The sequence below is a fragment of the Procambarus clarkii genome, chromosome 8 (assembly GCF_040958095.1).
Source record: "Procambarus clarkii isolate CNS0578487 chromosome 8, FALCON_Pclarkii_2.0, whole genome shotgun sequence".
In the NCBI taxonomy this organism is placed as follows: domain Eukaryota; kingdom Metazoa; phylum Arthropoda; class Malacostraca; order Decapoda; family Cambaridae; genus Procambarus; species Procambarus clarkii.
In genome coordinates, this window is record NC_091157.1 from 44,695,405 (window position 1) to 44,709,466 (window position 14,062).

Below are 14,062 nucleotides of genomic sequence, written 5' to 3' on the forward strand. Positions count from 1 at the left end.
TTTCCACAAGATAACATTTGTAAATAAATATAAAATTGATTAATGCTGAAAAATATCAATTGTCACACTAGCTCTCCACATGTCAATTGCTTAATTTAGAAACTGTACTTGTGGTTGATCTCGAACCCATTGTTGATGTGACGACTTATACTGAATTTTGTAACTAGCTCATCAAGTTTGTAACTTGCTTAGCTAAATGAATTGTGGGGTTCAGTCCCTAAACCCATTATGTGCCTCTGTTACCCTTTCCACTACCGCCCACAGCATGGGTATGGGGTCCATAATAAATGAACTAAACTAACTAATGCTGAAGTAAATTGTTACATATTTTAGTTTATATACTAGAAGGAGTAATTTTAATCAGGAGAAAGCACAAAGGCATTACGATTATATAGCCCTTAGAACTCAGAAGGGATATGAGGATAAGGATTTAGGATTGAAATAATAATAATAATTATTATTATTTCCTCCCAAAAAGCCAATTATAGCTTGGGAAAATTTAGATGTAAGGTAACCCTAGAGGAGCATTTTCTCTTATCTACCAGCAAGGGTCACCGCGCGAATACTTTAATAATTCATTTTGTTGGGTAACAGGCACGCTGTTAATGGTACACCAAACAGCTTTGTTGAAGCTTTGGACTTCTTTTACTTTTGAACAGGAGATGGCTTGGACAATTGTTTAACTCATCAGGGAGTGAGTTCCAAAGACTGGGCCCTTTTATTTGCACAGATGTAGTCTGACTCTGGGGATATAAAAGAGATATTTATTTCTGGAGTGGTGTTCATGGGGTTCTATTACATCAATTAATGAAAGGTTTCAGTTCAAGATTATTTATATATAGAAGACTTCTTACATACTTATAAAGCACATATAGCGTTTCGGGTAGGTCCTTATTCCTAATTTTCCTGAAATACGATCAGCCAAATCGTTTAACAACCAGGTACCCATTAATTGCTGGGTGAACAGAGGCCGCAGTTATGGATTGGAGCAGAGTCAATCCTCCCTGGCCAGGATACGAACCAAAGCCAAAGCGCTCGCGAGGCGCGAGGCGAGTATCTTACCACTGCGCTACGGGGACTTAATAACTACTAACATTGTTGCTGTTAATAATTACTGCAGTGTTGCTAGAACTAGACTCCTTACTGTAATAGTCTAGCTATGGCATTAAGTATCAACCTTTTATTGTTTTCATTTGTTATTTTTCCTTGAACTTTCTCAATTTTGTTAGCTTTTGTTTTAGTGTTAAGTGTTTACCCCTTCACACCTTTACTTAATTATTTTATCTGAACTACCCTGTGGTATCAGATTCTGTTACATGAAAGAAGGCAATTCTTTATTTACTCTAAAATGGAGTCTGAGATATTAAGTGCTTGAAGCTTTGACAGTATTGTGAGTTGTCATACACGGTAAAGACACCTGCAGTGTCCGTCACAACACAGCTGGTCAGTGTCCATGACAACACAGCTGGCCAGTGTCCATGACAACACAGCTGGTCAGTGTCCACAACAACACAGCTGGTCGTGGATTCATCCAGTGTCGGGTACAGAACGAGTCTCCTGAAACAACCCGTTCTCGCACTTTCTTACAGTCAATATTGACTTATTTAATACGTGCATATGTGACATACTAGTTTACCTTGAAAGGCTTCATAGAAAACACCGACCTTACCTAACCTTCTTAGTATGTTAAGATAAGCATCTTATTGCTTCGTAATTACAATTATTACTTAACCTATTATAGGTATAGGTTAAGTAATAATTGTAATTACGAAGCAATAAGATGCTTATCTTAACATACTAAGAAGGTTAGGTAAGGTCGGTGTTTTCTATGAAGCTTTTCAAGGTAAACTAGTATGTTTAGTATATCACATATGCACGTATTTAATAAGTCAATATTGACTATACGACAGTGCGAGAACGGGTTGCCTGAAATCATACTGGTAACCATAGAGTGAACGATGACTATCGGAGACTGGTGTTGTTAGTTGTGAGATTATTGTATCAAGAATTTTGAAAGTAATTGACACTGATCTGTAGCTGCTGACTACTGTACGGTTCTTCCTTTTGTGGGACTGAAACTACTATAGCCTCTCGCTCCTCTCTCTCTCACTCTCTCTCTCTCTCTCTCTCTCTCTCTCTCTCTCTCTCTCTCTCTCTCTCTCTCTCTCTCTCTCTCTCTCTTCTCTCTCTCTCTCTCTTCCCCGTCTCGCGAGCTGGCGTCGGCAACATGCGATTTAAAGACTCGCAAAATATAAATCCGATGACGGTCTGAGCGACTTGATACAGGAATGTGAGATTCAGCGATTGATCCATCGAGGGAAGACTGTCTGGAGATGCGTCCACTGGCCACACGTCCTTCCCGTCCACCACCCGTCACCCGTCATAAGCAGCCTTGCCATCACCTGCCCGTCATATCGCCCACCCGACTCAATAAAGCCAGTTCTTCCTTTTCTAGATATAATTTCTGAAAGGGACTATGGAGAAAGATTTCTCATCATCTTGGGAAATACGATCACCTCTTAATAATCAAGAGACGCAGGTCGCGGGCGGCTCCGACCCAATCTTTGCCTCTACCACCGTGAGCTTTCTTGTCAAGAAGATTAATTACTAGTCGGAAGGAAGGTTGAGCTAGATGAAGAGGTCACGAGGCGCGGCTGGAAGACTGTAGTCTTCCCATTGCCTGCGGAGAGCATGGTCTCGGGGGAGCACAGCGGAGACGTGGTTCTGGACGGAGCGATTTGTCGTCCTCCTCTGGCCGTGGGGCTGATGGAAGGGTTCGAGGACCATTGCCAGCCTCGCGACTCATAGTAGGGACTACCAGGTGGATAGTAGGTGAGGTGGTGGGTGTGACAGGACGAGAGGATGCAGCGGTTCTGACAGAAATGAGGAATATTGGGTTTTGACAAGAGGCATGGACGTTGATGGTGAGCTACGGCAGAAGAGGCGACAGACAGGAATGAAGGGAAGAGGTCAAATAGATACCTATCAATCCACTGATAGACGCACATAAAGTAGAAGAAACACAACATTATTGCTGTCTAGGAAACATCAGTTACTAGAAACTTCTTTGCCAAAATGACAATTACAAAAAAATAGTAATTTTTACTAAAAATTACGTTTCACGTTTTTACTAAACTCTACGTTTCACTATTACTAAAAAAAATAGTAATAGTGAAACGAAGTAAATGCAGCGTATGATCACGTAACAGAAGATAGAGTGGTGGACAAAGCAGTGAGCAACAATGCCACCTGGAGGAGGCTATAGACCCCGGTGAACCTGTGAGAGTTCCACCCAGTGTGATAGCCTCGTGACGCGCACAAAACCTGCAGCAAAACATATCTGGACGCGGGAAAGCAAAGTGGTCGGGAGGGTGTAGCGTTCTGGCGAGCTCCGTTTTAATACGTTTTCATGAGATGAGCAGAATCCAATACCCATTTGGAGCGGCAATATCCCCAAGCTGGTACCAGCGTTTATTATAATGCAACACCAGAGGCCGCGCGCTGTCTCCTCTTCCCCGTGTTATTCCTAACGTGACCTCCACTTACTAAGTGGGCAGGTGAATGGTAACTCGTGACCTGATGACTCCGTTAGTGGTTCGTAGCCAGATGACTCCGTTAGAAGTTCGTAGCCAGATGACTCCGTTAGTGGTACGTAGCCAGATGATTCCGTTAGTGGTTCGTGACCAGATGACTGGTTAGTGGTTCGTGGCCAGATGACTCCGTTAGTGGTTCGTGGCCAGATGACTCCGTTAGTGGTTCGTAGCCAGATGACTCCGTTAGTGGTTCGTAGCCAGATGACTCCGTTGATGACAAAGCACACATGCATATGCTTTGATCAAGTACAAGTTGTTGATCATGTTCATGTGCTTTGATCATACATATAAATCATGCGAAGATGTCTTCAGTATGTTCAAGGGGGGCAGTGTGGTGGCTCTAAGTTTGTCTGTGTAATCTGTCTATCAAACTATGAGAGTTTGAGATAATATGTCGCCACTATTATTGTCAACACATCTTCCCACATGTCTGGAAGACAATGATAAATTTCCTCGTAATGTCGCACCTATCCCTTCATCTCTGTGGTTTCATTATTGCCCAGTCAGTCCTCCTAAAGTTTCCTAATGTCAAGAAAACGGTAAATTTAAAGTGGTCTCTCCTAACCTACCAGAGGACCCAAAACAGAAAAGGGGACAGTATGTCACTTTCGCCAGCCGCTTCCATTTTCTAGTACGGCAATTTTTGTATCTTGTGTCACGCATACGAGCGAAAAGCGACGGTCTTTGAAGTGGGCCAAGTTTGTATTACTAACCCAGTGTTGGTCGTGAATGAGCTGGATTCGTATTCCCGAGTAAGGGTTTTCATCTCCCTCCCGGGTCTGAAGATCTGTACAGTAATGCCTTTACTACAATACCTCGCTTGTAGCCGGAACCTGGAAATAACTTTCTCCCTCTTTTTCCATCAGAGGTTCCTCTCAAGTCTTACGCTGGGGATACTGCTACGAAAGAGTACTCTTTAATACTATGGAGCTGCCTCAAGTTGTATTCACTTTCCTCTTTGACACAGAAGACATGTTATGAGGAGCGGACTGTGTGGTGAAGATACAAGTATATGATGAAGAGACAGACAGACAGACAGACAGACAGACAGACAGACAGACAGGATTATGGGCTCACCATAGCCCGTGCTACATGCACTTTTCGTTCTGAGTTGCTGAATCTAACACAACAAAACAACAACAGAGACAGGAGTTAGTAGTGCACCTTGGGAGAGTGAGGGTGTGAGTGCACAGGACCTGGTGAGTACACAGGACCTGGTGAGTATACAGGACCTGGTGAGTACACAGGACCTGGTGAGTATACAGGACCTGGTGAGTGGCACCTGGCGAGTGCCACCTGGTGAATGCCAAGTTAGTAGTTAGTAAAAGTTTATTGATTTACAGTTGAGAGGCGGGCCGAAAGAGCAGAGCTCAACCCCCGCAAGCGCAATTAGGCGAATACAACTATCTGAATACCTGGCGACCCATCACCAGGTGCCAGTGCGACCTAATGAATTATGCTGCGATATTTACGAACGGGAGGCGAGGCAGAGGAGGTAGTAATCACAGGTACAGCGCTAGGTAAAGGTGAGTGACATCAGCCACAGGAAAGGGAAGAAAATAAGCGTTAATGACAGCACTTTTGCATCGTAACCCAAGAGTGGTCGCGGTGTTCACCACACCGGGAAAGGCCATCGAAATTGTAGCCTCATTCATATGACAGGAAATACATGAGCGCTTTGGTGAGGTTGAGGGACGAACTCCAGGAAATTATTTAGGATTATTTAGGATTATTTAGGATCAGGTCATGTCACCTGTGTTACACAACTACCCAATGGGAATAGCTGCCAGTAATCCTCTTACTCAGATCCTTTTTGTATATATATATATATATATATATATATATATATATATATATATATATATATATATATATATATATATATATATATATATACACTTCCCATCGTTGTCAGTCTTATAACATACTCTGGACGCTGGTGAGTACAAGGAGACACTACCAAAATGTGTTTATGGGCTCAGCTGTGTCACCCGGGGAAACAGTCACTGTCCGCCTGTAGAACATAGTAATAATAATTATATGGACGTCTTGGCTCCTCTCCCCAGTGAGAATATACAATGCTTTCTAAAAGGTGCGAAGCGCCACAATGCGAGGTGAACGCAAGGAAAATGTTAATGCTGTTTTTGGAAGAACATGTATAAGAGGTAGACACAAGAATGGTGGAGATGCAGAAAACAAGTCGTTGTAGACATAGTAAAATATACAAGGAAAATATAAACTATAAAGATAGCAGGAGGGCGCACGAAGGTCAGAGTCTTTCAACTGTTGGGTGAAAGATGAGCTTTCATTCGTCTAGCTTTTTATATTTGGCCGCCATTTCCCGCTGGATGTCAGGGAGGTCCGTCCTCATTACGCGCTTGAGTGCACACCTATACCTCATGCCTAGGCAAGATAAACACCTACGCCCGCCCTGTTTACCTCATGACCAGCCAAGTAAACAAGAAGGCGCCCATGTGTACCAGGGCAGTGCTGGGTCGGTTCAGTACATTGTGTGAGGCGTCAGCAACCAGGCGCCAGCTCCCTCTGTGGTAAGCAGAGGTACCAGGTCCTTCTCGCTAGCCTCCATACTTTAAACGGTTAGGTTATGTATCTTGCGAAGAGCTAGACGAGGTTATTAGCATTACCAGACTAAGGTAATGAGATTTAGCTCATGGAAGGGATTTAAGAACAGACTAAATGCTGGGATGAGAAAGGTATCCATCTAACTGGACCGTTGGAGATTGAATATAGGGCCCTACAAGAAGTCGTTCTCCTCAAGTGCTGTGCTATCTGCAGGCTCCAATTGCCGGCAGATGCTCCCGATTCCGTGATTATCCAAACTATACACCTCTGATTGAGTCATTTTAAATTAGCTGAAACCCCTGCCTGTCTGTAAGAGAGTGCGTCTTGTTTGTCTGTCCAAGTTTGAAGGCCAGATGTTCAGGGCTAACTTCACCCAACTTTGCAAAGAGAATAGTCTCGGGCACGGGACGGTCATAGGCTAGTTGGAGACTAGTTTATGACTAGACCCTTGTCTAGTTACAAGATAGTAGCTACTTAAGAATCACAACCTCACTTTCTCAGCTTATTCACAGCCAAGCTCACTGCAGGTCTCAGGAAGGTCCAGATAGGTAACTGAGGTCTGGTGCTGTGATCTTACAGGGTTTTCATGCTCAGCACATAATAATGCTGTTTATTACAGTGTCTTTTTGCCGTCGGGACAAAAAGACTCGAAATCTCGACAAAAATATTCCTTTCATATTCCCAGGAAGTGAGGGAAAATTAATGTAAACACGGAAATGGGGGACTACGCCACTAAAATTGTACTGTGCCGCACCAACAAGCCGGGAAGCCTCGTGGAAAAGTTTGAAAATTTTAGATTGCCATATTTATCATTTCTTTTCCTCCTTTCCTCCCCTCTTCCTTCTCTCCCTCCCTCGGCTTTCCTTTCCTCCCTAAACCCGAGAGAGCTGACGTCGGTATCACGCTCGCAAAATGTAAATCCGATGACAGTCTGAGCTACTTGATACAGGAATGTGAAATTCAGTGATTGATCCATCGTGGGAAGACTGTCTGGAGATGCGTTCACTGGCCACACATCGTCACATCTGATCTCCTTCCGTCACACCTGAGCTCTACCGTCACATATGAGCTTCACCTGTCACCTTTGAGGTCCACCTGTCACACCTTAACTCCACCCGTCACAACTAAATTAAATCCGTCACGTTGAAGGTCCGCCCGTCCCTTTCACAGCCACCCGTCACTTTGAGATCCTCACGTCACTTACAAGCTCTTAACTACCCATCACAAGTAAGCTTCATCCATCTCTTATATATAAGATAAGTAGATAGTGCCTGTCTCACAGCTCTACACAGTTGCCCACAGACCGTCACATCACAGCTGCCCCACAGACCGTCACATCACAGCTGCCCCACAGACCGTCACATCACAGCTGCCCCACAGACCATCACATCACAGCCCCCCACAGACCGTCACATCACAGCTGCCCCACAGACCATCACATCACAGCCCCCCACAGACCGTCACATCACAGCTGCTCCACAGACCGTCACATCACAGCTGCCCCACAGACCGTCACATCACAGCTGCCCCACAGACCGTCACATCACAGCTGCCCCACAGACCGTCACATCACAGCTGCCCCACAGACCGTCACATCACAGCTGCCCCACAGACCGTCACATCACAGCCCCCCCCACAGACCGTCACATCACAGCCCCCCACAGACCGTCACATCACAGCCCCCCACAGACCGTCACATCACAGCCCCCCACAGACCGTCACATCACAGCCCGCCACAGACCGTTAGAGAAGTATATAAAGTTTTCGCTAATTCTGGCCGGATACGAAACATTCGTCATAGTTTATGACGCACCAGAGGACGATCTGGGGCGCCATTCTCTTCTTGATAATCAAATAATGTAGCACCCAGTGTGGTATAGATTACAGGCAGGTGTGTTGTGGCAGGTGTGTTGTGGCAGGTGTGTTGTGGCAGGTGTGTTGTGACAGGTGTGTTGTGGGAGGTGTGTGGAGGCTGGCTGGGTGCGTGGGTAGTTGGTAAGCCGTTAACTGGTTGGTTAGCTGGCTGGCTGTGTGTGTGTACTCACCTATTTGTGCTTGCGGGGGTTGAGCTCTGGCTCTTTGGTCTATCAACTCAACCGTCAATCAACTGGTGTATAGGTTCCTGAGCCTTCTGGGCTCTATCATATCTACACTTGAAACTCTATATGGAATCTACCTAAGAATCTCTTATGTCTAATGGGATATTTAATATTAAGAATGACAGTGTAAAATATAAATAAAATTATTATTTATGATGCTATTAATATTATCAAATAACGAGTTAATGTGAAAAGAATATCGGTATAATGTTATTATTTCTAGATAATTATTATTCGCGAAGCTAATCCGTATATAATTATTATTAATCGCGAAGCTAGAACATATATAACTGCCTCTCCGTCGTCATCCATATAATTTGTTGTCAAAAAAACTGATCTTTCAGACAAGAGACCCAGCAAGGAACGGCCGTGACACCCACACTATCTATTGCCAATATCTGTTTCTAGTAATGACGCCATTGGAGTCAGACAGACAGACAGACTGTACCCTGCCTGCACCTTTTTCGGCCGAGGGATACAATTTTTTTTTCTGATAATGTGTGACGCTTTAAGCTCGTGTTAATGGCTCAGGTTCTCGCTCATCTCGGAGGCTTGATTGTCTTGTAAATTATTAAGTGTTAATTATGGAGCTTGGTAATTAACGTTAGGCTGAGGGACGAAAATTATGCTTTAGGAACATCCACTATATATATATATATATATATATATATATATATATATATATATATATATATATATATATATATATATATATATATATATATATATATATACATACATATATATATACCTAGTAGCCAGAATGTCGTATTCGGCCTACTATGCAAGGCCTGAATTGCCTAATAAACCAAGTCATGCCTCATGCCACGGGATTCTTCACCAAGTCTGTTTGTCATTTGGATAACTCGGTGTTTTATTGTGTTAGTGGGACCCCCTAGCCTGGCCAGTGTGTTAGTGGGACCCCCTGGCCTGGCCAGTGTGTTAGTGGGACCCCCTGGCCTGGCCAGTGTGTTAGTGGGACCCCCTGGCCTGGCCAGTGTGTTAGTGGGACCCCCTGGCCTGGCCAGTGTGTTAGTGGGACCCCCTAGCCTGGCCAGTGTGTTAGTGGGACCCCCTGGCCTGGCCAGTGTGTTAGTGGGACCCCCTGGCCTGGCCAGTGTGTTAGTGGGACCCCCTGGCCTGGCCAGTGTGTTAGTGTGACCCCCTGGCCTGGCCAGTGTGTTAGTGGGACCCCCTGGCTTGGCCAGTGTGTTAGTGGGACTCCCTGGCTTGGCCAATGTGTCATTTTGAATTCTAACTTTCTCAGTGGATGACTGGGACTCCTCCCTGACCAGTGAGGACACTAGTGTCCCCTACATGGTCACCTGGTCTCACGCAGGACCGAAAGTGAACTGTCGCTCCTCCCTGAAAACAAATTTCTATTCGGAAACAGAGGGATGAGAACGACGTAATTTGCTTGGCAATACCTGCCTGTTGAAAGCCAGACAGGCAAGGCAGAAAGGGACGCGGGGCAGTAGCAATAAATGTTTTTTTTTTTTTTTTTTGCAATGGACTTGGGTGTGTTAGAGAGAGAAAGGGAGGATGAGAGGCGGGTAAGTGAATGAGGAGAGGGGAAGGATGGGGGAGGGGCCTTGGGACAGAGAGAGAGAGAGAGAGAGAGAGAGAGAGAGAGAGAGAGAGAGAGAGAGAGAGAGAGAGAGAGAGAGAGAGAGAGAGAGAGAGAGAGAGAGAGAGAGAAGAATATATCAGGACAAACGCCAGATTTTCAAACGTCTAACGTCAGGCCATATTCTATATATATGCTATATATATGAATGGTATACAAGTTAGACTGGCCTGTAGTTCAGTGCCTCTTGTCTGTCACCCTTTTTGTATATTGGGACTACATTAGCCGTCATCCATATTTCTGGTAGGTCTCCCGTCTTCAGTGACCTACTATACACTATGGAGAGTGGCAAGGAAAGTGCCTCTGCACACTCTTTTAATACCCATGGTGAGATTCCGTGCGGGCCAACAACCTTTCTCACGTCCAGATCCAACAGATGCCTCTTGACCTCAACTTTTGTAATTTCGAACCCTTCCAAGGCCGCCTGGTTTACTGCCCCCTCTCCTAGCGCAGTGACCTCACCTTGATTTATAACGTTATATATAACCATGATTTATAACCATGACGTCAGAGGTATACGTTACATATAACGCATAACATATGTGTGTGTGTGTGTGTGTGTGTGTGTGTGTGTGTGTGTGTGTGTGTGTGTGTGTGTGTGTGTGTGTGTGTGACGTAAGGGTTGTGTTTGTGATCTCTCTCAGTTTTTTATCATCACTTTCTCTTTGTAGTTTTTCCCTGTGGTGCTTGTAGAGTTGTGGCCACCATTTGGGGACCTTTATTGTTGGTTGCACGAGTTGTTACATTTCTGTTTGTTCAGTGAGGGGGGGGGTAGGAAGGGGTAAGGGGTGGGGGGAGAAGTAAGGGATGTAGGAAGGAATAAGTGTAGCAAGGAGGGAGGGGGGAGAGGGTGTAAGGGCCCATCACCGGTGATTGGAGCTGTATTGAAGTTACACACAGAAATCACAATAACGTGATGCATCAAATAAACAAATCCACAAGGGCATTTTTACCATGTCGTAGCTCAGTCGATTAAGGCAGCGTCTGGGATACTCCCGAACGCAGGTTCGAATCCTCGTCACGGCCCTTGTGGATTTGTTCATGTAATGAAGTTCCTGCACCTTCCGAGAATCTTGCCTCCGCTATAATATTTATGTTATTAAACATGAAACCTGTTATGTTTAGGCAGGAAGAGAAACAAATGTGTTCACTGTGAGCTTCATTCCAACAACAACAAACCATGACGTCACAGGTATACGTTACATAACTTACTATTTACAATGCTTAGAAACAAAAGAGCATCTACTCTAAACATGCTACACCTAACCTCTGTAGTTCTTAATCCTACAAAATATTTAATCTTAACAAAACTTTTATTCAGTAAGTGGTGGCGACATGTAGACTTTGAACAAAAAAATAAAATATGGCTAACATGTGAGAAAAACGTAATGTAACGCATTTGCAGGCGACGAGTCACAATAACGTGGCTGAAGTATGTTGACCAGACCACACACTAGAAGGTGAAGGGACGAAGACGTTTCGGTCCGTCCTGGACCATTCTCATTCGATTTGAGAATGGTCCAGGACGGACCGAAACGTCGTCGTCCGTTCACTTTCTAATGTGTGGTCTGGTCAACGTAACGCATCTGGTTAATTAGCCCGCCTGACATATCACCACCAGCAAAATACTACTAACCTCAGTAAATCCTTTCGTTCAACAAGAGAATAAAGCCTTCACATAAGACTCTTCAGCGGAGCTTCAAGAGAACATGGACACAACAGTTCATTACAGAACAGTTCAATACACTACAGTTCAATACAGAACAGTTCAATACAGAACAGTTCAATACAGAAGTTCAATACAGAACAGTTCAATACAGAACAGTTCAATACAGAACAGTTCAATACAGAACAGTTCAATACCGAACAGTTCAATACAGAACAGTTCAATACAGAACAGTTCAATACCGAACAGTTCAATACAGAACAGTTCAATACCGAACAGTTCAATACAGAACAGTTCAATACAGAACAGTTCAATACAGAACAGTTCAATACAGAACAGTTCAATACAGAACAGTTCAATACAGAACAGTTCAATACAGAACAGTTCAATACAGAACAGTTCAATACAGAACAGTTCAATACAGAACAGTTCAATACAGAACAGTTCAATACAGAACAGTTCAATACAGAACAGTTCAATACAGAACAGTTCAATACAGAACAGTTCAATACAAAACAGTTCAATACAAAACAGTTCAAATACAAGACCGCAGGTCGGGAAGGGGGGGGGGGAGACACACACCCGGCCACTGAAGGCATCTGGTATTAAAGTGGTAATGAGAGGCAATATTCGGGAAGACAGCCATTAATAGGAAGGTAACATTAGGTGAACTGCCGCCTCGGTCGACACAGCCTTATGACGCGTCGGATCAATAGTCACAAGAGGTAAGTTGCGAGCTTTGCATAGGGAATGTAACGTGAGGTTTTAGTGGCAAACTTTGTAATGGTTTGTTCCTCAGGTGTTCGCTGGCTAGCCTGCCTGCTGGCTCACTTTTCTTCCTTGCAGCGTGCTTGCTTGCCTGGCTACTTACTTGCATGCTTGCCTGCTTGTCTACTTCCTTGCAAGATTACCTCTTACCTAACTACTTAGCTTCTATCCTTTATGCCACTCTCTCGTCTCCTTTCCTTATGTGTGAGTGTAACTACAGGTCACTGTGTGGGTGCTAGTGGGATCCAGGCTCTCTTCCTCGCTCCTCCCTCCCTCGTGATGTTCACACTGACCAGCCCTCAAACCGCACATGTACATTCAGTACCTGTGCGATTACATTGTTACCTAAGAATGTAACACTCTTACATATTATTGTTAATATCCACAATACTCAACCTCTCACACACTCTCATAGCCCAAGATTCTTTACCTGTGAAACAGCATAACAAAAGTTGCCTAAGCTGCTCCCACGTAACGAACTAAGACCTGACCTCCGACGCTTTCGGACAACTGATCCTTAAGTTTAAGCACATAATTCTCAGTCTCCCAAGCACCTTGTCTTACATTCGTGCTCCACGCATTCGAACACCAACAACTAACCACATATTTGAACTCCTTGGTCGTCCTGCTCAGGAGAGCATCCGCTGGTCCAGTCACGTAGGAGGAGCCTCGAACTTGGGCCCTCCGTTACTCTTAAGGCCATAAAGTCGACAATTGTCAGGCGAACTGGAGCCCGACCCATTTACTGCCGGGTCAACCAACTTCATAACTCGTTAAATTTAGCAATGGAGCGTATGGGAGAAGGATAGATAACGAGGGAGGGAGAGAGAGAGAGAGAGAGAGAGAGAGAGAGAGAGAGAGAGAGAGAGAGAGAGAGAGAGAGAGAGAGAGAGAGAGAGAGAGAGAGAGAGAGGGAGGGAGAGGGAGAGAGAGAGAGAGAGAGAGAGAGAGAGAGAGAGAGAGAGAGAGAGAGAGAGAGAGAGAGAGAGAGAGAGAGAGAGAGAGAGAGGGAGGGAGGGAGAGGGAGAGATAGAGAGAGAGAGAGAGAGAGAGAGAGAGAGAGAGAGAGAGAGAGAGAGAGAGAGAGAGAGAGAGAGAGAGAGAGAGAGAGAGAGAGAGAGAGGGAGAGAGAGAGAGAGAGAGAGAGAGAGAGAGAGAGAGAGAGAGAGAGAGAGAGAGAGAGAGAGAGAGAGAGAGAGAGAGAGAGGGAGAGAGAGAGAGAGAGAGAGAGAGAGAGAGGGAGAGAGAGGGAGGGAGGGAGAGGGAGAGGGAGAGAGAGAGAGAGAGAGAGAGAGAGAGAGAGAGAGAGAGAGAGAGAGAGAGAGAGAGAGAGAGAGAGAGGGAGGGAGAGGGAGAGAGAGAGAGAGAGAGAGAGAGAGAGAGAGAGAGAGAGAGAGAGGGAGGGAGAGGGAGAGAGAGAGAGAGAGAGAGAGAGAGAGAGAGAGAGAGAGAGAGAGAGAGAGAGAGAGAGAGAGAGAGAGAGAGAGGGAGGGAGGGAGAGGGAGAGGGAGAGAGAGAGAGAGAGAGAGAGAGAGAGAGAGAGAGAGAGAGAGAGAGAGAGAGAGAGAGAGAGAGAGAGAGAGAGAGAGAGCAGCTATCCCGGCCTGGCGGCCTTTTAGCAAGATTATCACATAACGGGGCAGGTAAAGGGGAAAATACCACAACACCAAAAAATTCGTCAAAGACGCTCTGTTCCATCGATTCGCAACCCTTCTTTTTTCATGGT

At 45.0% G+C, this 14,062-nt stretch overlaps 1 protein-coding gene across 1 annotated transcript; it reads left to right on the forward strand.

Annotated features, from left to right (window-relative positions):
- Positions 1-2,476: 2,476 nt before the first annotated feature.
- LOC138360885 (uncharacterized PPE family protein PPE21-like) lies at positions 2,477-13,145 on the forward strand. The gene is made up of 3 exons (XM_069320396.1): positions 2,477-2,578; positions 11,665-12,121; positions 12,970-13,145. Exons 1-3 carry the CDS (start codon positions 2,477-2,479, stop codon positions 13,143-13,145), a joined length of 735 nt encoding a protein of 244 aa, XP_069176497.1.
- Positions 13,146-14,062: the final 917 nt, after the last annotated feature.

Bases quoted from the DNA above. Each gene is read 5' to 3' on its own strand.
- LOC138360885 (XM_069320396.1), top strand. From the start codon at position 2,477: ATGGAGAAAGATTTCTCATCATCTTGGGAAATACGATCACCTCTTAAT. The intron at 2,579-11,664 runs GTGAGCTTTCTT...AGTTCAATACAG, and splicing joins CAATCTTTGCCTCTACCACC to AACAGTTCAATACAGAACAG. The intron at 12,122-12,969 runs GTCGGGAAGGGG...CGTCCTGCTCAG, and splicing joins GTTCAAATACAAGACCGCAG to GAGAGCATCCGCTGGTCCAG.